Source organism: Cynocephalus volans, chromosome 13 (assembly GCF_027409185.1).
Source record: "Cynocephalus volans isolate mCynVol1 chromosome 13, mCynVol1.pri, whole genome shotgun sequence".
NCBI classification, from domain to species: domain Eukaryota; kingdom Metazoa; phylum Chordata; class Mammalia; order Dermoptera; family Cynocephalidae; genus Cynocephalus; species Cynocephalus volans.
The window spans coordinates 20,527,094-20,546,803 of record NC_084472.1 but is presented as its reverse complement, the minus strand read 5'-3'; the positions used below and the strand labels follow the sequence as shown (position 1 = coordinate 20,546,803).

General features: G+C 40.4%; 1 protein-coding gene across 6 annotated transcripts in view; it reads left to right on the top strand.

Moving 5' to 3' along the window:
• The window catches only part of OSBPL1A (oxysterol binding protein like 1A), a 203,308-nt gene that overhangs the window by 124,844 nt on the left and 58,754 nt on the right, over positions 1-19,710 (top strand). For all 6 annotated transcript variants that reach the window (XM_063076423.1, XM_063076422.1, XM_063076424.1 and 3 more), the window contains one exon: positions 16,142-16,298. In XM_063076423.1, coding sequence (XP_062932493.1) covers positions 16,142-16,298 — 157 coding nt within the window. The remainder of the gene's footprint in view (positions 1-16,141; positions 16,299-19,710) is intronic.

The following is a 19,710-nucleotide window of genomic DNA, read 5'->3' as shown; positions in this document are numbered from 1 at the left end:
TATTCGTGCTGCCTAATGAACATTCAGTTAAGGGGGTGGTTCCCAGTTATGTAAGATAGTCCTGCACATGCTCAGTTGGTCTCTTTTAGAGCATGTTCATTGATCAAATTCTATCACATGTGCCAGACATATTCAAGAATATTCTGTGCTTTTTAGCACCTCTAGTGGAAGGTCATTCAAAAGGTAAATTCCACCTTATTGAGCATGTTCTCCTACTAGGGTTATAGAACTCCTCTTTACTGAGCATGTCCAGCCAGTGTACTTGCATAAGCCAGCCCCTTGTGGTCTCAGTTTCCCTGTTGGTGCCAAAAATAGGTCCAACAAGCAACAGTAACTTTCCTCTAGGATAGGGCCTAGAGGAGGGGCCTGAGGCCTTGGGGGAGTGGCTTGAAACCCTAACTCAGGTAAACCAAGCACCTCCTATCTCATGGCCATCCACAAAAAAAAAAAAATCTTGAACTTTGTCCCAGATCCTGTTTCTCTAGGGATTGGCCTCATTTTAGTAAATGGCACCTCTTTCATCTCCTAAAGCCAGAAACTAGGGAGTGATTCATGACATTCATCTGCCACATCCATGAAACACAGACCAAGGTCTGTCCATTCTACCTTCACATCGTACCTTGAGTTCATCTATGTTCTGTTAACGTAGTGTTGTGATTTAGAGTGTAGGTGCTCGGGCTAAAGGCTGTTGATAAATCATAGCTCCACCAATTCCTGTACCCTTGGACAGTTACTTCACTTTTCTGTGCCTCATTTCTTCATCTGGAAATGTGTCATAGGATTATGGTGAGGAAATAAATTAATATTTGGAGCGTGCTTAAAACAGTGCCTGGCACACTCAGGGGTTGACAGATGTGAGCTGTCATCATCACGATCACCTGTGACACACTCACTCTCATCCGGCCTCTTCACTGATCTCTGTGCGTCCAGCCTTGCCCCACTGAAGTTCATTCTGTGCACACCATCCATAGGGATCCTTTGTAGACATCCACACCATCGCATCTCCCCACCTAAGATCCTTCAGTGGCTTCTCATTGCACCTAGAACAAAACTGAAATGCTTTAACGGGCCTCTGAGGCCCTTGACATGATCCATACCTGCCTGTCCCTTCACCCTCCTCCATTCCCCAGTTCCCCCACTTACTGTATGCTTGCCACACTGGCCTTCCTTTCACTAAATGTTTAACCTTCTTCTAAAAAGTTGCTAACTTGTGTTACATCCTTTAAAATGAAAGGATAATTTTATTTGTTTAGATCTAACGTCCATGTGACTTCCTATTTCCCTTTGTCATGTCCCCATAAGCTTCTTCAGATAAGCAGGATCAATGGAAATCAATTAATACAGGGGCGAAACAAACCTTGATGCAGAGCCAACAGTGTAGTATAATAATTTTTCCAGCTCCATGGGAGTGACTTAAAGACCTCATAAAATTCAATAAAGCAAACAGATTTCTTTCTCACAATTTGGTTGAATTCCATTGTTTAAAATTATTGAAAAGGAGATAAATCTAATGAAGCATTACATTTTGTCTCATTGTCTGTGTTTGTGTGTTTAAGGAATGAGATGATTATATATTTGTGGGGGTGAGAGGGGGGCGGCTGGCCAGTGCAGGGATCTGAACCCCTGACCTCAGTGTTTCAAGGTGGTGTGCTAGCCAACTGAGCTAACCAGCCAGCCCTCATGTGTTAAGTGAGATTTTGGATATAACTGTTCAACACTTTTTGGGAATAGAGCTAAACATTCATGCATATTGAAGCAAAAAGGTTTAATGAAAAACTAAAGGCTGACTAGTGTTGTGGAAGAACTTCCCTCTGCCAGGAAATGAAGTTGTAGAAAAACTCTCAGGAGGAAGAAAGTGATTCTTTCTGCGTATTTCTGCCCTGTCAGTTTCACTTTTGCTTTGTGCTGTTGTCCTCCCCGTCTGCCCTGGTTCTCACATATCTGCTGTCCTGGGAAGCCTCGCCTGACTCCTCCAGGCAGAATTAGTCATTTCTTCTTGTGGGTCCCTCAGTTTACACCTCTTTCATAGCCTTACATTGTGTTGTCCTTGTCTCTTTAGGATGGTAGGGACCCCATCTGTTTACTTCCCTGAAAGCGTAGTACAGTCAGAGTAGCTCTAAATGCTCGGTGGATGCAGGTGGTTGAGTAAATGTCATTGGTGTTTCTGTCCTCCCTAACAGTACGTTGCTCTACATTGAAGAGCCCAAGATAACCAGTGATACTTGCTGATTTCATGTAGTCTGTATTCACCACTTGGGATTCAGTCAGGGAAAGCAAAAGAGGAAGCAAGCATGTGATGGCCTGAAAAGATCAAATTTGTTCTCAAAGAACTTCCAGTCTAGTTGGAGCCAGGAGACCTGCTCACAGGGGGCAATGAAGAAGTAGCTAAGGGGGAGCAAGTTAAAGGTGCATGACTTTATGAATCTCCAATAATCTACTAAGGAATTATTTCTGAAACATTTCGTACTGGTTAAATAAGTAATTTCATGGCTGTTTTTCTTTAGTACTAGTCTGAGATAACAGTTTCATGGAAAATTCCTGCTCTTTGAATATATAAGTTCAAAGTGTATTGTTTTTCTTACTGTATGTTCACTTTCCTCTTTAGAAACATGTTGAGATCATTTGCTCAAGAAAAGCTTTCCTGCTAGGTTTTCCTCTTAATGCTATTTTGGTTGAAATGTGCATGAATAATGTATAAAATCCAATAGTGTAGACTGGCAAAACCAATAGTTACGTCATGAAGTTGAAGCCAGTTTTAGCATTCTCAGCAGTTATAAGGGTAGATCTTTTAAATCATGTCTTTTTAAAGAAAAACTTTCAACATGGTGGTAATACAATGACTTTGGTTTAGTGTGGAGGACAATAACACAGGAACAATCGTGACCTGTGTGAAATAAAATTTACTCTACTAAGTACAACAGGCAATAGTTGAGGAAAGGTAATAGCATCTATGCTGACATTCTTACGTGTAGAGATACAGGAGCTGACCAAGGTCGTCAGTGTTGGCGAGAACCCAGAACCTCATCCTGACCATTTAGTAAGGCACTGTTCATACTGTTCTTTGTATTCCCAGGCTCAGTATTCTCTCCTTTTACAGTTTATTTGGCCTTTCTGTGTTTTTTTCTGTAGTCTGGACCTATCTAGTATTTGGTGGTCTCACCCACCTCTGTATTCATAGTACTTATTTCTCTGTTATATCTTTTATTTGACAGTTTGCTATATGCTTTATTGTTCTTGCCTTTTATCTTACAAACTTTTTGTGTATTTCTCCCTTATCTCTTCAGCAACAGTGTATGTTCCTTATGGGCAGAGACATTGTTGTATTAACTTTTCTATTTTCCCTGTTGCCTAGCACAAAACAGGTTAATTGGTTGACGTGATATATAGCAAATTGAGTGTCAAAGATTATGGTGATTATTAAATACCTCTGTGTGTAATATAGTACTATATTCTGGAGGTGTCAAAGTACTGGAAAGGACTCTTAATCTAGTTTTGCTTATAGCATTAAAAAGTTATCCAGCAGCTTATTCATATTGTATATATGTTGTAGGTACACATTAATGAATGTGATTGATCTTTTAAGTCCTGGGTTGATTTTTGGGGGGTCATCTTCATTTTTAAAAATGTTTTTATTGACTTAATTAATGTCTCCATTAATACTTATTGTAAAATCATATGCATTTTATACTGCCCTAAAAGGCAGGATTTGTTGAGAGAATTGAGAGGATTTGTTAACCAGACGTACTTACTGAGTGCTTGCTGTATGCCAGATGCTTTGTTAAGCACAGGGATACCCAGGTAAGTCTATGGGTTTTGTAGTCAGGCCAGGGGAAGAGACCAATGCATGGGAGACAATTACAGCTTAATGTGGTCAGGAATCTGGTCCTCCAGTGCACTGCAGCTACTCACTTGCAAGATCAGAGCCTAGAGTTTGCCTTTCTCAATAACTTTATCTGCTCTCTAATCTCTCTTTCATACATCCGACAATCTGACCTCTATCTCCTGCCTTCAGCCCACTCTCTAAAACCCTGATCCAACATTTCTTGACCACACCACGACATCAGCTCCATCTCTTCACTGCCCCTCACTCCATCCATTTGAGTCCTCACTCCCCTCTTCCCAGGCTTAGACTGCATGGGGTAGCACATGATCGCTCTCCTACCTGTCTCTCCCTGCATTTTACGCAGCTGGGAAAACTCCAGTCCATTCTTCTTCCCCTTCCATGCCAGTCCTCAAGCAACTAGATGAGGCTGCAAACAAATACAAAGCTATGCTGGTATGTCTTGCCTTAAATCCATGGCTGTTAACTTTGGTTGTACGTTCTTTGCTGCCCAGCGATCCTATTACATTTTTCTAGTCAGTTCTTTCTGCATGCTTATTTCATACTTCTTATCTTATCTGAAATTTCTAATACCTTCCCCTTGGTCTTGCTCCATCTGAGGACACTGAGAAACTCTTCATATTTCTACTACCAAAGCCACCAACACAACAAGTGTGTGTGAACCCCATATTCTCCCTCCTCTACTTTGCAATGGTGAATGCTGTGTCCCTAACTGAAGCCAGTCCCTCCATGCTGCAGGTGTGCCTGGATCCCAGCCCCTCTCACTTACATAAGGACATCATGCAGTTCCTTCTCTGTCCTGGGTAATCAGTTATTCCTTATCCCCATCATTGTATCCTATCTTAAAAAACAAAACAAAACTGTGATCCCACACCATGTTCCTCTTCTGTCATGCTCCTTGAACACCCTCTATTTGTACATTTCCTCCCTCCATTGCACTACAGTTGCTCTTGACTCTGTCCCCATTGTAACATGAGGGGACTTCAAGTTTGTGAACAGATTTGCATTCTCCTTTAATTCTGTCTTTGAATGCACTTGTCAAAGTCCCCTCGTACCTATGCAGATGCATTTGTGCATATTATTTACTGCTGAACAGAGTGGTCCTTTCTCAGTTCCCTTCTTTCTTCACATTTCACTAGCACTTACAGCTTGACTGCTCCCTCCTTCATAGGATGCTTTACTTGACTTCCAGAATTCCACTCACACTTGATTTTGTTTCTCAGTTTCCTTTCTGCTGGTCCTTTTGCATCCTTCCAGCTGGAGATGTTAAAGTGTCTCAGGGTGCAGTCATTGAACCTCTTCTCTCTCCTTTCTGCACTTACTCCTTAGATCCTTTGTACTCAATGTGGTCTGTGGACCAGTGACATTGTCATTCCCTGGGAGCTCATTGGAAATGCAGAATCTTAAGGTCCTAGCTCAGACCCAAGGAATAAGAATCTGCATTTTTACAAATCCCTAGGTGATTCATATGTATATTAAAACTTGAGCAACACTGCCATACACAACCTTATCCAGTCCCATGCCTTCAAATGTTGTCTGTGTTCTCATCACTCTGTCAGTTTTGTATTTCCAGCCTCATTCTTCCCCCTAAATTTCAGATTCATATCTAAATATCAAGTAGACATATTCACTTAAATGTCTAATAGGATCTCCTGAATGTCTTAAAATGTCTGAAAGAGAACTCTCAGTTCCTACTCACAAGCTTGCCTCTTCTGTAGTCTTCTGTGTCTTGGTAAATGGAAGATCCATCTTTTCAGTTGCTTAAGCCAAGGCTGAGAACCTTTGAATTATCCATCACAGACTTTTTACTTTTTTCTCTCATACTCCGCTTTCAGTCCATTAACAAATCTGTCCGATTTACCTTCCAAATGTAGCAGAAGCTGACTGTGTCTCCCAGTCCCGCTCGCATCAGCCAGGCCCACACCCCGCCACCTCCCGCCACCTCCCGCCTGGATTATCACATTGCTGTCTCACTGGTCTCTCAGCTCGCCTTAACTTCCCACAGTGTTTTGAATACTGCATTCCAAGTGATCTTTTCAGTTCATGTTGAGTCTCCCTTCCAATGGCTTTGTGCCTCAGCCAGAATAAAAGCCAGGGTCTGGTTGACTGTCCCTCTGCCACCTTTCTGAAATCTGCCTCTGTCTCCCTCACTTTCTCTCATCATACTGACTCCGGGGCTTGTTCTTGAACCTGCCCGGCCCGCTCTCCCTCAGGCCTCCACTTTTCCTTATTTCCTCTGTCTGGAGCTCTCTTACCCCAGATAGCTGCAGTGCTCACTCCCCCACTTCCTTCATTTTCCTGCTCAGACCTATACCCTGTCTTTTTCTATCCCTTTTTCTTACGTTTTTAAAAAAATAACACCTTTCCCAAAATATGTGTTTGTTGATCTTCCACAACTTGAATGTAAGCTCCTCAATGAAGGAGGGGTCTTCTTTCATTCACTGATGTATTTCTAGCCCTGAAACTAGAGCTAGACAAAGAAAGAGGTGCTCTATGAATATCTGTTGGACAAGTAAGTCATAAGTACCTCCAAATGATGGTACGTAACGTGGGGTACAGAAATTTAGAGGAGGCAAGTAACTATTTGGGAAAGTTGGAGAAAGTGTCACAAAATAAAAGGCACTTAAGGAGTGTTTTGAAAGGCCAGTAAGAGTTCTCCAGACAGATAAGATGTGGAGAGAATATTCTCTATAGAGGAAGGAAACACGTGCAAAGGGAGAAAAGATAGTTTCAAAACCATCATGAGAGGTGTTGTGGCTGTAGCAGGGGTGATTGTTCTGGATGCCACGGGGCAGTGACGAGATAAAGCCAGTAAGGTATTTAGGACCAGCTTGTCATGAGTCTTGTTACAAGATCCTGCTGAAGAATGTGAATTTTAGCCAGCAGACACGTATATAGGGTGATGTCAGATTAGTGCTTTAGAAATCTTCATCCTTTTAGTAAACATCGTGAAATTCTTATAGTATACTTGCATTATACTAGGAATTGGGAATTCAAAGAAAAGAAGGCATGGTTCCTATCAGGAGTTCACATTCTAGTGGGAGTTCACATTCTAGTGGGGGTTCTTTTGTTTTAGGAATAAAGATTGACCTGTGTCCTGCTGTGCTGGGTGAGCGATGACAGGGGCCTGAATGAAAGCCACACTGGTGAGATGGGTAGTGTCACTTCCATCCCCTTACTGCTGTCCTGAACATGTGTCCTTCTGAGCTCCACCCCAGGAGGCCTGCTTGACTTGCTCACTTGGTCGGATCCCCCTTATGGCTCTCTCTGCACCACGGTGTCATATCACTTCCCACAGTTGAAAGTTTGTACTGTTAGTGTGACGATTTGATTTTTGTCAGCCCTACCACTCCACCAGACAGCAAATTCCATGAGGAACTTTTTATCCCTAGAGACGAGCACAGTTTCTGGCACTCATTAGGGATTCAAATATTTGAGTGAATAACATTTTGAGATACATCTCAAGGCTAACTTGAGTGAACGTGAGGACTAGTTAGTTGTGAAGGAGGATAATATCCTTAGGATTCCCATCTGTTTACTGAAGATTTCCACTTGGCCCCAAGCACCTCACAGTCTGTATGATGACAACTGGGCATGTCATCCCGCTCTGCCTCCTCCCGTGGTCCCTGTCTTAGTTAATGGCATTACCTTCTACACAAGGTCAAAACTACTAATGTGGAAGTCATCTCTTCCTTTCCTTGTACCCCTCCCCCAAATCTACGTGTCTGGTTCTCCCTTCTGTTCCCGCCGATTCACCCAACAATATTCACTGCTAGTGCCCCAGTCCAACCCCCCCACACCCTTTGACCCCACAGACAGTGGCATTGCCTTCCTGACAGGTTGTCCTGTTCCTAGCCTTTGTCCTGCCAGCCTCCTTCCACACCACGTATCGTTGGAGGCTGGAAAACAGCCCCCAAACATATGTCCAAGGTCTGATCTCTGGAACCTGTAAATATTACCTTATTTGGAAGACAGGAGCTTGGCAGATGTGATTAAGTTAAGGATTTGGGGATGAGATCATCATAGATTAACCGGGTGGGACATAAATGCCATCACAAGTATCCTTATAAGAGAGGGGTGGAGGGAAATTAGACCAGACACCCAGAGAAGAGAAGGTGGGGGCAGAGATCAGAGTGATCCTGCCATGAGCCGGGCATACCTGCAGCCCCCAAAGCAGGGAAGGCCAGGTGCCGATTCTCCCTGAGAGCCCCCAGAGGGAGTGCAGTCCTTCCCACACAGTGGTTTTGACCTAGTACAACTGATTTTTGGACCTCTGGCCTCCAAAATTATGACACTAAATTTCTGTTGTTATAAGCCCCCAAGTTTGTGGTAGTTGTTACAGTGGCCACAGGAAATGATACATCAGGACTCTGTAAAGTCTAAAACTAATCACTCCCTGGAAGAATGTCCACTGCTCCCCATCACTTACGGGTTGAACTTTGTGATCTGACTCACTTTACCGCCTTCTATCTGAGGACTGTGTCTTTTCTGGCTGGCCACGCTGTGCCCTAGCTGAGCCAGGTAATCTTGTCCACACACCTCGTTCTTTCAGGCCTGGGGCTCTTTGCTCTTCCTCTGACACCCTGTGTTTTCTCCCTGCCTGAGAGTCTTATTCCTCCTTCCCAGTGCAACCCAAATGTCATCTCTCCTTGTAAACTGACCCTGGTTCCTCTAAGAGTGGCTCCTTCCCCTAGTCCCACCAATTTTGTTTAAACATATATTTGTATGTGAGTCTTCTGTTAGTCTGGACTTTGAGTACTCGGAGGGTACCAGCCAGATCTCACTAAACTTTCTCAACTGTTTCAGGGACTAGCCCTTTACCTGGTATGTGGTAGGTACTTGGTAAATGTTGATTTATTAAATTGAAGTCACGTGAAAATACTTTGTTTTTTAACTACGGATTATTCTGTAACTGTTCTTATTTCTAGAATTATTTTCTTTGTAGAGGGCATTTGTGACCTTCCCAAAAAATAATTTTGGGAAGGGATGTTAACAAGACAATCTGGGAAGCACTGGATTTAGTAGTCCAAAATAGGCACACATAAGATTTCCAGTAGCCCACACAGCATGGTTTGTGTAATTCTACATCTTCAGTTGTATGTGCAGATTTTGCAAATTTTAGAAAACAGTAATAGATTTAGTTGCTTGGGGATGAGCCAGTATTTTTGAGAAACTCTGCCACAAGCAATGCTATACCGTTTGGCTAATTTTGACTTTGGACATCATTCAGAGAAGATATGTCTAGAATGTCTCTGACCCTTGTTTGCTGCCAAGATTCTGTTTCAAGCGTTTGTCACTTCCTTAGTAAATTATTGTAGCAGTCTCTTGGCAGCCCGCTCTGGACTCATCTTGATTTTCAGTTTATAATTTATTTTCAATGTGATGAGTTTTTGCTTATTTTCTTTGCGTTCTTTTTATTTACTATGCTGTTTTTGAGATTATGCACTTGTACTTTAAGGCTAAATAAAAATTTGGCACTGATATTGCAAGTGGTATCTTGGGTTACTTTGGACATTTTTAGAACATGTCTAATGTGTGGAAAACCATAAACAATACAGGTATTAAATTGAGCATGTGTGTTTCCTGGCCATTTCCTGTGACCTTCGGTAACAGGAGGAAGGATGATTGGGACATTATCCAGAGTTCCTCCACATCTTGCTGCTTTGTGCTGTTGGTTCTCAGGCTGGTTTTCAAAGGTCATATTTTAAAAAACTGCTTGTCAGGATAACTTATAAGAATTGTTGGCATGCTTATATTGTGAACCTTCTGACTTCTGCCTTCATCCTTTTAATAGTAGGAAAAATTAACAAATCAGCACCTGGAAAGTTCTCTCACTCAAAAAGTAGGATTGAGGTAAGGATCCTCTTAATTCTAGAGTAAAGTTAAAGTCATGTAACCCAGTCACAGCCATTGGTTTTCATACTGTTTTGATGAGAAGAACTGTGTTCAGTCTGAAATGTGTTTAAAATAATTCTAAATTTTCATATGGATAGAGCTTTAAAGATCTGGGCTGTTGGAGGCTTGCTACATTAAAACAAACTGTGTGTGTGTGTGTGTGTGTGTGTGTGTGTGTGTGTGTGTGTGTGTGTGTGTGTGTGTGTGTGTGTGTGTGTGTGTGTGTAAGCACTCTAACCAACTGAGATCTGGGCTGTTGGAGGCTTGCTACATTAAAACAAACTGTGTGTGTGTGTGTGTGTGTGTGTGTGTGTGTGTGTGTGTGTGTGTGTGTGTGTGTGTGTGTGTGTGTGTGTGTGTGTGTGTGTGTAAGCACTCTAACCAACTGAGATCTGGGCTGTTGGAGGCTTGCTACATTAAAACAAACTGTGTGTGTGTGTGTGTGTGTGTGTGTGTGTGTGTGTGTGTGTGTGTGTGTGTGTGTGTGTGTGTGTGTGTGTGTGTGTGTGTGTGTGTGTAAGCACTCTAACCAACTGAGCTAACCAGCCAACCCCTGACACTTTTTCTATAAAATGTAATTATCAGTTAAGTCACCTGAATCCTTTTGGAACTAGATGGGAATAAACCCACAAATAAGTGCAGACCAGGTATCCCATTTTCCATCATTATTCAGGGCTGTCCAGATTCTCCAAATTGCCCATAGAAAGTTCAGTGAGTAGTGGAGGGCTACTCCCATACCCTGTTTTTTAGGTGTCAGTGAAGTATCCTGAAAGTTTTAAGTGACTTTGTTTGTTATAGAAATGTATATGTTTATAAGGGGAAAGGCAGTAGGGGGAAATAAAAAGAATAATGAAAAGCTAATGTCTGCAATCTAGCTATGTATATTATTAAAATAAATTTTTTTATGCACTTAAAAATGTCTGTAGAAAAATCTACCAATTTTGCTTCTATGTGGTTATCTTTTGTTGTTGGCATTGAGGTGAGAGTTAACAGGACCAAAATATAGTTTATGCATCCAACATGATCTCTGGCTTTGGATTGACAGGTTTTTGTTTACTTGTTTGTTTGGGGTTTGTTTTGGTTTTCATTTGTTGTGTTTATTGTGATAAAATACGTATAACATAAAATTTACCATCTTAACTATTTCTAAGTGTACAAATTAGTGGCATTAAGTACATTCACATTGTTGTACAACCATCACCACTGTCCATCCTCAGAACTTTTTCGTCATCTCAAACTGAAACTCCATGCCCATTCAGCACTCGCTCCCTCCCATTCCTTCCTCCCCGTTTGTTTGGTTTAAAGCTTGAGTCCTGTGGTCTGTGTGAGAGAGCACTGTAACCAGCACACGGGAGGCACGAAGCACACTCTTTCCAGCGCTGTCCACTTTCCACTAAAGCAGGACTGTGTTGCCTGGTAATGTTGGATAGTAGACAAGGCCTGGCCTATTTGATACTTATATGTGTGGGCAAAAGTCAAGATCTATCACTGATTTACTATATAGAGAGGCTTGAAAATTAGTTCTGTGTATAGGCTTTGAGCTTGATCAATGAACCTCTGCAGTGGCTATGGTCTCTTTGATATTTAGCTAAACATGTTTGAATTTAACTGTCTCTATGAATTTGGGTCTCCGTATGAAGCGATGTTCCCCTGGAAGTAGGCAGGAGGTGTGAGTAATGCTGTGAAGGTGTGGTCTGTTAAGAATGGCTCCCTGTTGCCTACAAAGTAAGGGCAGTCCTTCACACTAGAGCTGTTAGACAGCTCTCTGTTCATAGTATGAGGCATAACCGAGCTTTTGTTTTTAAGCACCTGTTGTGTTTTTCTCTCCCAGGCACTGTACATCATGTAATTGATCATGTTTCTTTTGCCTTCAATGCTGGAAAGCTTAGCATTTTTGGTTTACCTCTAGCAAGTGTACAGAACCTCCTGACATGCGTTGGGATACTGTTGCATACCTAGATTTGTTTTCCATGCTCTTTGTCCCACGGCCTGCTTTTGATTTTTATTTATCCGATATTGTCTGCTTCACGACTGACCCACAGCCTCATTTCCACCCCCCACCCCCCGATTCTGCATCATAAACTGCTGTCTTACTGAGTGCTTCATCCCTCCCTGCACTGTCATACCATTCCCTCGGCTTGGGACATTTCCTGTTTTGCAGCTCTCTCCTCTCCCACTCTTTGTCAACTTACTCAGCACAGTCACCAGCCATGATCCTTTCCTGACATAAAATTTACTGATGCCTCCTTTGTGGCCTACTGCCCCCATTCAGACTTCTGTTATTGCTCCTAGAAAAATGGACTAAACTCATTTGCTCAGCAGTGGACCTCTGCTAGTCCGTGGTCAGGGACCACATCTTACTGTTCTTTGAGTTCCACATACCTTGCACATGACACAAGGAAGGAAGGAACAAATTGAGCAGTATCAGATGTGGTAGATAAGTCAAAATAAGAAATGAAAAATGACCGTTGGAGTTTGCATATGGAGGTAATTAGTGACCTTTGTCAGAGGCCTTCAGGGGAAGGGTAGGGATAGCCTGATTATAGTAGAGAGAAGGAGTTTGGGAGCAGAGTAGACAGGAAGGAGTAAGAATGGAGTGAGAGGGAAGAGGTAGAGGAAGAGGCTGGAGGGAGGGAGTCAAGTGCTGCTAGACACGAAGGACAGGAATCTGCGCTGCCCTCTGACGGACGGCATGTCCCTAGGGCTAAGCATGGTTGGTCCCATGGCAAGTTCTTAAAGTGACTGATGGGGATGAAGGTGGTAGGTCTCTAGCTTGTGTATTCACTAATTGGAAGTCTTGTTTTGGGAAAAGTCTCTTTGCTTCACAGAAGCACTTACTGCCTCTTGTTGAGTGTTTATTGTATATCTGCTTTTTGTTGAAAAAGAAAAAAATTATGGGTGGGCAAGTCCCTGTCTTATGATTTGTATCTCTTAAAATACAAACACAATATCCTGTGCATAATAATGTTTTGTAAATGCTCAAGGTTTTTTGCTTCATTGCTTTTTGGTTTTCATGACATCTAAATTATAAACTAATAATGCATCCTAAATAATACTAACCAATACAGACAAAATTGTTTGGACTCTAGATTCTTAATTTGTTTCATATGAAACAAGTTTTAAAATGTAGAAGTTAAAAACCATTGTGACCTGCCACCCTGGGATGCCATCACCCTCCAATTCAGGTTGTGTTCCTGCTGCTTCCTCGGAACATCTCCAGCCTCTACCTGAACACCGTTTTCGTTTTTTAAAGATGTACCGTTAGCACCACCTCTCCTTTGTTGCCTTTCCTGACACCCCTCTGCCTCTTCCAGAAAACTGGCTGATCCCCTCTTTGCCTCAGGTGCCCTAAACAGACTTCTGTCATTTTACTGCGTGCCTTTGTCCATACACCTGCTTACCTGAACCAGACTGTTCTTCCTTTTGGGGGGGAGGAGGGGTATTAGCTCTTTTTTTTAATTGACACATTGTAATTATACATGCCTATGGGGTATGATCTGATGTTTGATACATATTATGTTGTATAATAATTGGGTCAGGGTAGTTAACGTATCAATCAGCTCATGCATTTATCATTTCTTTGTGGTGAAAACATTCACAAGTCTCTCCTCTACCCGTTCTATAGTAAACAAAACGTAACTATTAACCAGTCACCCTACTGTGCAACGAACCCCAGAATTTATTCCTCCTATCTAATTGTAATTTCGTACCTGTTGGCCGACCTCTCCCTGTTTTCCTCCCCACCCCCACTCCTCTCCCCTGCCTAGTCTCTGGCAACCATTGCTGTATTCCCTGCCTCTATAATACCAACTTTTTTTTTTTACATTCCACTAATGAGTAAGGTCATATTGTATTTATCTTCCTGTGCCTGGCTTACTTGACTTAACGTAAATGTCTTCCAAGCACATCCATGTGGCTACGAATGACAGGATTTCATTCTTTTTTATGGCTGAGTAGTACTCTATTGTGTGTATAGACCACATTTTTTTTATCCCTTCATAAGAAAAAAATGGATACTTAGGTTGGACACTTAGGTTGATTCCATGTCTTGGCTATTGTAAATTGTGCTGCAGTAAACATAGGAATTCAGATAACTCTTCAGTGTACTGACTTTATTTCTTTTGGGTATATACCCAGTAATGGGATTGCTGGATCAAATGATAGTTCTATTTTTAATTTTTTTGAGGAATCTCTATACTGTTTTCTATAATAGCTGTACTAGTTTACACTCCCACTGACAGTGTGCACGTGTTCTCTTTTCTCCACATCCTCACCAACACTTGTTTTCTTTTGTCTTTTTGGTAATAGCCATTCTAACAGGAATGAGGTGGTATCTCATTGTTGTTTTGATTTGTGTTTCCCTGATGATTAGTGATGTTGCATTTTTTTCATGTGCCTGATGGCCATTTGTATGTCTTCTTCTGAGAAATGTCTGTGAAGATCCTCTGCCCATTTCTGAATTGGGTTATTTGTTTTGTTGTTGCTAAGCTAAGTTCCTTATTTATTCTTAATGTTAACCCCTGTCAGATGTATGGTCTGAAAGTATTTTCTCCCATCCTGTAAATCACTCTGGTGTGAGGTACTGTGTCAGGTACTGTGATGCTTCCAGCTTTGTTCATTGTTCTCAGGATTGCTTTGGCTATTTGGGGTCTTTTTCTGTTCCATATGAATGTTAGGATTGTTTTTTCTATTTCTGTGAAGAATGTCATTAGTATTTTGATAGAAATTGCGTTAAATCTGTAGATCACTTGGGGTAGAATGGCAATTTTAATATTAATTCACCCAATCCATGAGCTTGGGATATCTTTCCATTTATTTGTGTCCTCTTCACTTTCTTTAAAGTTTTATAATTTTCATTGTAGAGGTCTTTCTCTCCTTTGGTCATTCTTTAATGCAGAAAAAAAATTTGTTTTTGCTTATATTTTAGAGTTTTATTAAAGTGTTTTTGTAGATGTAATTTTAACAACTGTTTATTTCATTGAATGGGTGACTGCCTCCCTTTTATTGGTTATCAGGTTGTCTTTAATTTTTTTGATAAAAGTTTATGATTGCCTCCCAAAATTGGCAATGAAAAATAAGTCTCTTTAAAATTATTATTGAAATGTTTCTTTGTTATAATGTGTATGTTTGTTATAAGGTGAAATGTTTCTTTGTTATAAGGTATATAAAGCTATATTTTTAGAAATTGTATTATAAGTTATATTTACAGAAAATAAAAATAAGTTTCCCTGCATTGAAAGTCTTTCTGCAAGTAGCTTGCATTGTCCATCCGACCTGCACTGGTGCTGATCCAGCAGTTGTTCTTCTGAATCAACCTCACGTGATAAGAATAAGCTTCCATGATTTTTGCTGAATTATAGAACGCAGTAGGGAGGGAAAAAAGCACTAAAGCATTTTATTTCCTGAACAATTTAGCTCGAATATATACTTGGCAGATTGTTGATAAATGGATTTAAGGAAGTTTGCTTGAATGCTTATTAGAGTCTTTCCTAGAGCTGAGGCCAGGTGAATGGATATTCATCTTAAGATGGGAAGCTATAGGTTATCTTGAATATACATTTAAATAAAAGCCGAGGCACTATTTCAAGTTTTATGGAGATTGAATGACTGCTGTTTGAGCTGAATTACATAAAGTGTCAGAAAACCTGGCTTCAGAATCCTAGTTCTCCCACTCACAGGCCGTGAGACTATTAGCACACTTATTAAGACCCTCTTGTCTTGCCTTCAGCAATGCATCCTTGAGATGCTCGGAGGAGATGAAGAATGTGAACATGCCTGAAAACTATAATGTACTGTACAGAGAAGAGTTGTCTTAGGCAGATGGCTGCAATCTGAATATATAGCCAATTGGGAATGCCTGCCTAGCAACTAGTATATGGGCATTTAGGGCTTTAGCTCTTAAGGATTTAAATAATACCATACTGGAAAAAGTATAAAGTAATTTAAAATTACCATCACTTTTGTGTCTATAGTATTGGATGTAATTTAAATGTCTCATAAGCACAGATATTATAGCTGTTTCATTATACATGAGTTTTTAAAATTGAGGGTTTTTTGGTGAGTTATGCTTAAGATGCTTTAAGAGGGAAGATAAAAATGGTAATTTTAGGGGAAGAACTGAGTATGATTTCTTAAAGAATTGGGTAGTCTTTAGAAATCTCTTTTAAATATAAAGTCTGTTTAATTGTGGGTTTATATAAGCGTACATCTGTTTCATAAATCCACTTTAGCCTTATTGGATGTAGTTTCTCTGAAATCCCTGAGGAGGTAGTTAACGGATGGATTGTTGAAGGACGAAGTAGGCTGCTTAAGTTTCAGTGCCTGGTGCATTTAGGGAGACATCCATTGTTACTGACGCCTCACGCCAAAGTTCAGTTCATTAACTATGGACCTGCTCTGCTACAGATTCCGCGTCCGAGCAGTCCCTGAGTAGATTGGAAGTGGTGACAGCACACTCCTTTGAAGAGGAAGGAGAGCATTTGAGCAGCAGAAGACACAGAATGTCTGAAGGAAAAGACTGTGGCAGTGGAGATGCTCTCTCCAATGGCATCAAAAAGCACAGGTAGGCTCGCCTTTCACGGCTCTCACTGCTGTCTTCTTCTTATAAAGGACATTCGGGCTCATAAAGAGATGCATGCCTTCTCTTCATTTCCCTTCTGTATTCGGTATTTGTATTGCTGTATTACCTCAAAGAAAGGAGTTAACTACTTTTTCCTTTTCCTTTTAAGAGAACATTATCTGTAATTATAGTAACATAGCACAAAACTTGGTTTTAGCAACCATATTTGTAGGAGAATGTATAAATCCTTTAGCTGGCGATTTAGAAAGGTTCTTCAGAACTACCTGCTGAAACTGATGCTGTGTTGCCTTTTTCCTCATACATCTTTTATGACTCTGCTTCCCAATGCTATTTTAGTTTCTAGTCATTTGATCTTGTTAGTTTTATTAAGAATGAATGGTAATATTGCCAGCCTGTTGATACAATTTAGTGAAATTTAAACAAAGATTCTTATTAAGACCCAGGGTTTGCTGAACATATCCGTTTTATACTGTCTAATAACAATTAGTACGTTTTTATTCCCTTGACAGTTCAGTCCTAGAGATTGTCGCAAATTAATGAGATGTAACAGACACCACAGTTCTCCGGTTTCAGCACAAGTTTTACAGACACAGTGGCATGTGTGCCTGCTAGTATTCATATAGTAAAAATTTTTTATAAAATTATTAGTGAGGGATGTATCCTGTTGTCACTTTTTGTGTAAGGAATTATTAATGGTTAATTTCTATAAAATCATTTTTTGTTTGTTTAACATTTTTAGATTGTGTAACTAACCCCGTTTCCACACCATGATTCTGGTCACAAATGGTCTCAACTATTGCTCTGAAAAAGTACACATCACTTCTCTGATTTCTGTGTATTTTTCTCTTGTTAACAAAAATTTGTTTGTACTTATTTTTAAAAGATCAGTGAGTTTTAGGTAAGTAACTAGATAAAAACAATGTTTTCTTGTGTTGGGTTAGAGGTTTTCCTCTAAACATGCTTATTAAACGTCATTCTTTGACAGAGTTTACCATTTCAAATTATGTGGCTAGCAGTGAGTGTTTTTCCCAATTCCCCTCTGTAGTTACTGTCAGCTCCTTTGGAGCCCAGGACTTGATTTTCTCTGGGACATGAAATACCTAACAGTAAACCTGGCAGATCTCTCCATCTGTAAAGAGAGGACAGCCCTTAACTGCTTAATACATACATCATGCCAGTCCTGTGAGAACACAGGTGAAATCTTTGGAAAGTTCAAAGAAGCATAAATATTCAATATAATTATCAGAATGAGCACTGTGCTTAGATGCTGCTGCCATATGCTGTGGCTGGGGGAATTTCTCTACTGATCTTCAGGGACAGGTAGCCTTTTGTATGTGTGCTGTTGTCATGACAGTAGTCATTTGCATCTAACAGAATTATATTATATCCATATATTGTGTGTTTCGTCTCAGTCAAACCCCAAATGGTACAAATGTGAAAGTTAAGATGACATTGTTCCAAAAAAGTGAAATCAGGGCAAGTCACAAAGGAAGAATACAAAGAAATGCAACTAGGTACTAACCTAACCAGAAAAGTTAAACTGATAAATGAGATTCAGCTTATTAAAACTATAAACATAATACGACATTCTTCAGTTATTCGAAGCAAAAGAGGAAGGCTTAGGAAATGTCAGCAACCCAATATGTGAGAAAACAATTTCCTATTTTTAAAAAGTAGCTTTTATAGTAGTTTTTTAAAAGCATGTCTTTTTTTCATAGAGTTCTTATGGCACACATAATTAAAAAGTTTAATTTTAGAACAGGAAAAAATTTGGAGGATTTAGTGTTATCTAATCCCCCTTGCCTATACTCTAAAATGCGTTATAAGTAATCTGTGTTTATAATAGGAAATTATTATATTGACGTTAAGAATAATTTGTTAGTAGTGATTTTGATGATGTTTTAGAAAAGCAGACATATGTTGCTGAATGACCTTAGGGATCATACTGAAGTGACTGTGAAATCTATTTGAAGTTTTGTGTTTTATCTTTAAAACTTGCAAAATTTGTGCTTAACCTTGTCACGTATTTCCATTTTCTTTAATACTGAAAATAGTTTACTCACCACTTACTTAACCTTCCCATAGAAATCTTGCATTTCCCTCTCACCCTATACCCCTGGTTACCCCCGAGGAAATACATCCTAAGAAAGGGAGACAGGAGAAGTATATGGATTACAAAGTTTAAAAAAAAATTGTGTGTTTTTAAATGGGAAAATAGAAGCCTTACAAATTATAATTAACACGGAAAATATTAAATCCCAGATTAATTTGCTGAAATAGAACAAGAGTTTTCAGCCACTTTTATTTTAGCCATGAAACCAAATTCTGTGCAACAGAATTTTTTTTTTTTTTTCGTGGCTTACTGGTAAGGGGATTTGAACCCTTAACATTGGCATTTACCAACAGAAATTTAATGTGGAAAATAATAAAATCTCACCACTTTCATTCTGGTGGCACTTTTTTCCCAGAAAATACATCAAGTTGTTTGTGGAAAATTTACCTACACCATGATGTAGTCAGATTTATATTTACAGGGCTATTGGCCGTGTTCTGTGGAAGTAATTCTCTATACTTGCACCTGTTTGATTAAATTTACTCTGAGCTCTAATCTTGTATGGAGAATTCATACAAGGAATGCACTGACAAATTGAAGTCAAACAAAGAGATTGAAAATATAAGCTAAGACAATATCTTCCAGAAAGTAAGATTATATTTAGAAAATGTTAGTGGTAAGTAAAAATTATTTAATTCTGAATATATTTAATCACTAGAATAAAAACACCATGGTTTTGAAGTCTCACTCTCTACACACATGGGATAAATGATCTTGGCTCAGACTTGATCGGTTCAGGACATAGAGTTAGTAACAAGGGCCTCTTGAGCCCTGGGCAGAAAAACGCCCTTGTCTATGAGGAAATAATGTGGGTGACTCCTTCTTGCATGTAGTGACTATGGGCACTTAAGTTACATCTCTGAATTTCAGAGGATCCAGGAGTCATGAGAGAAAGAACAAGAGCCATGGCCAGAATTTGCCAGATTTGTGGTAGGGCCTGTGGGTTGGGGGAAGCGGTGGGGCCACAGACACTGTGAGTCTGTGCTCTCCTCACACACACCCCACTCCCTTCCCCAGAATGCTTCCCGGGAAAAGAAAGAGTAGTACCTCTGGAAGCTCAAGCAGCCCTGCTGTGGAGCCCACCTCTTCCACAAGCTGGACACAAGCCTGTCTCAGCTCACCTGAGAGAGAAGCACTAGGGGTCCAGGCACAGGCAGTGAGAACCTCTAAGAGGAGTGCTTGAGAAAGAAGATGCTTGGTGTTCTAAGAGGCATGGAGCTGGCAAGGGCGCCACTGTGCTGTGGTGTAGGCAGACTGTTGGTAGTCTCCAAATGGCAAGTT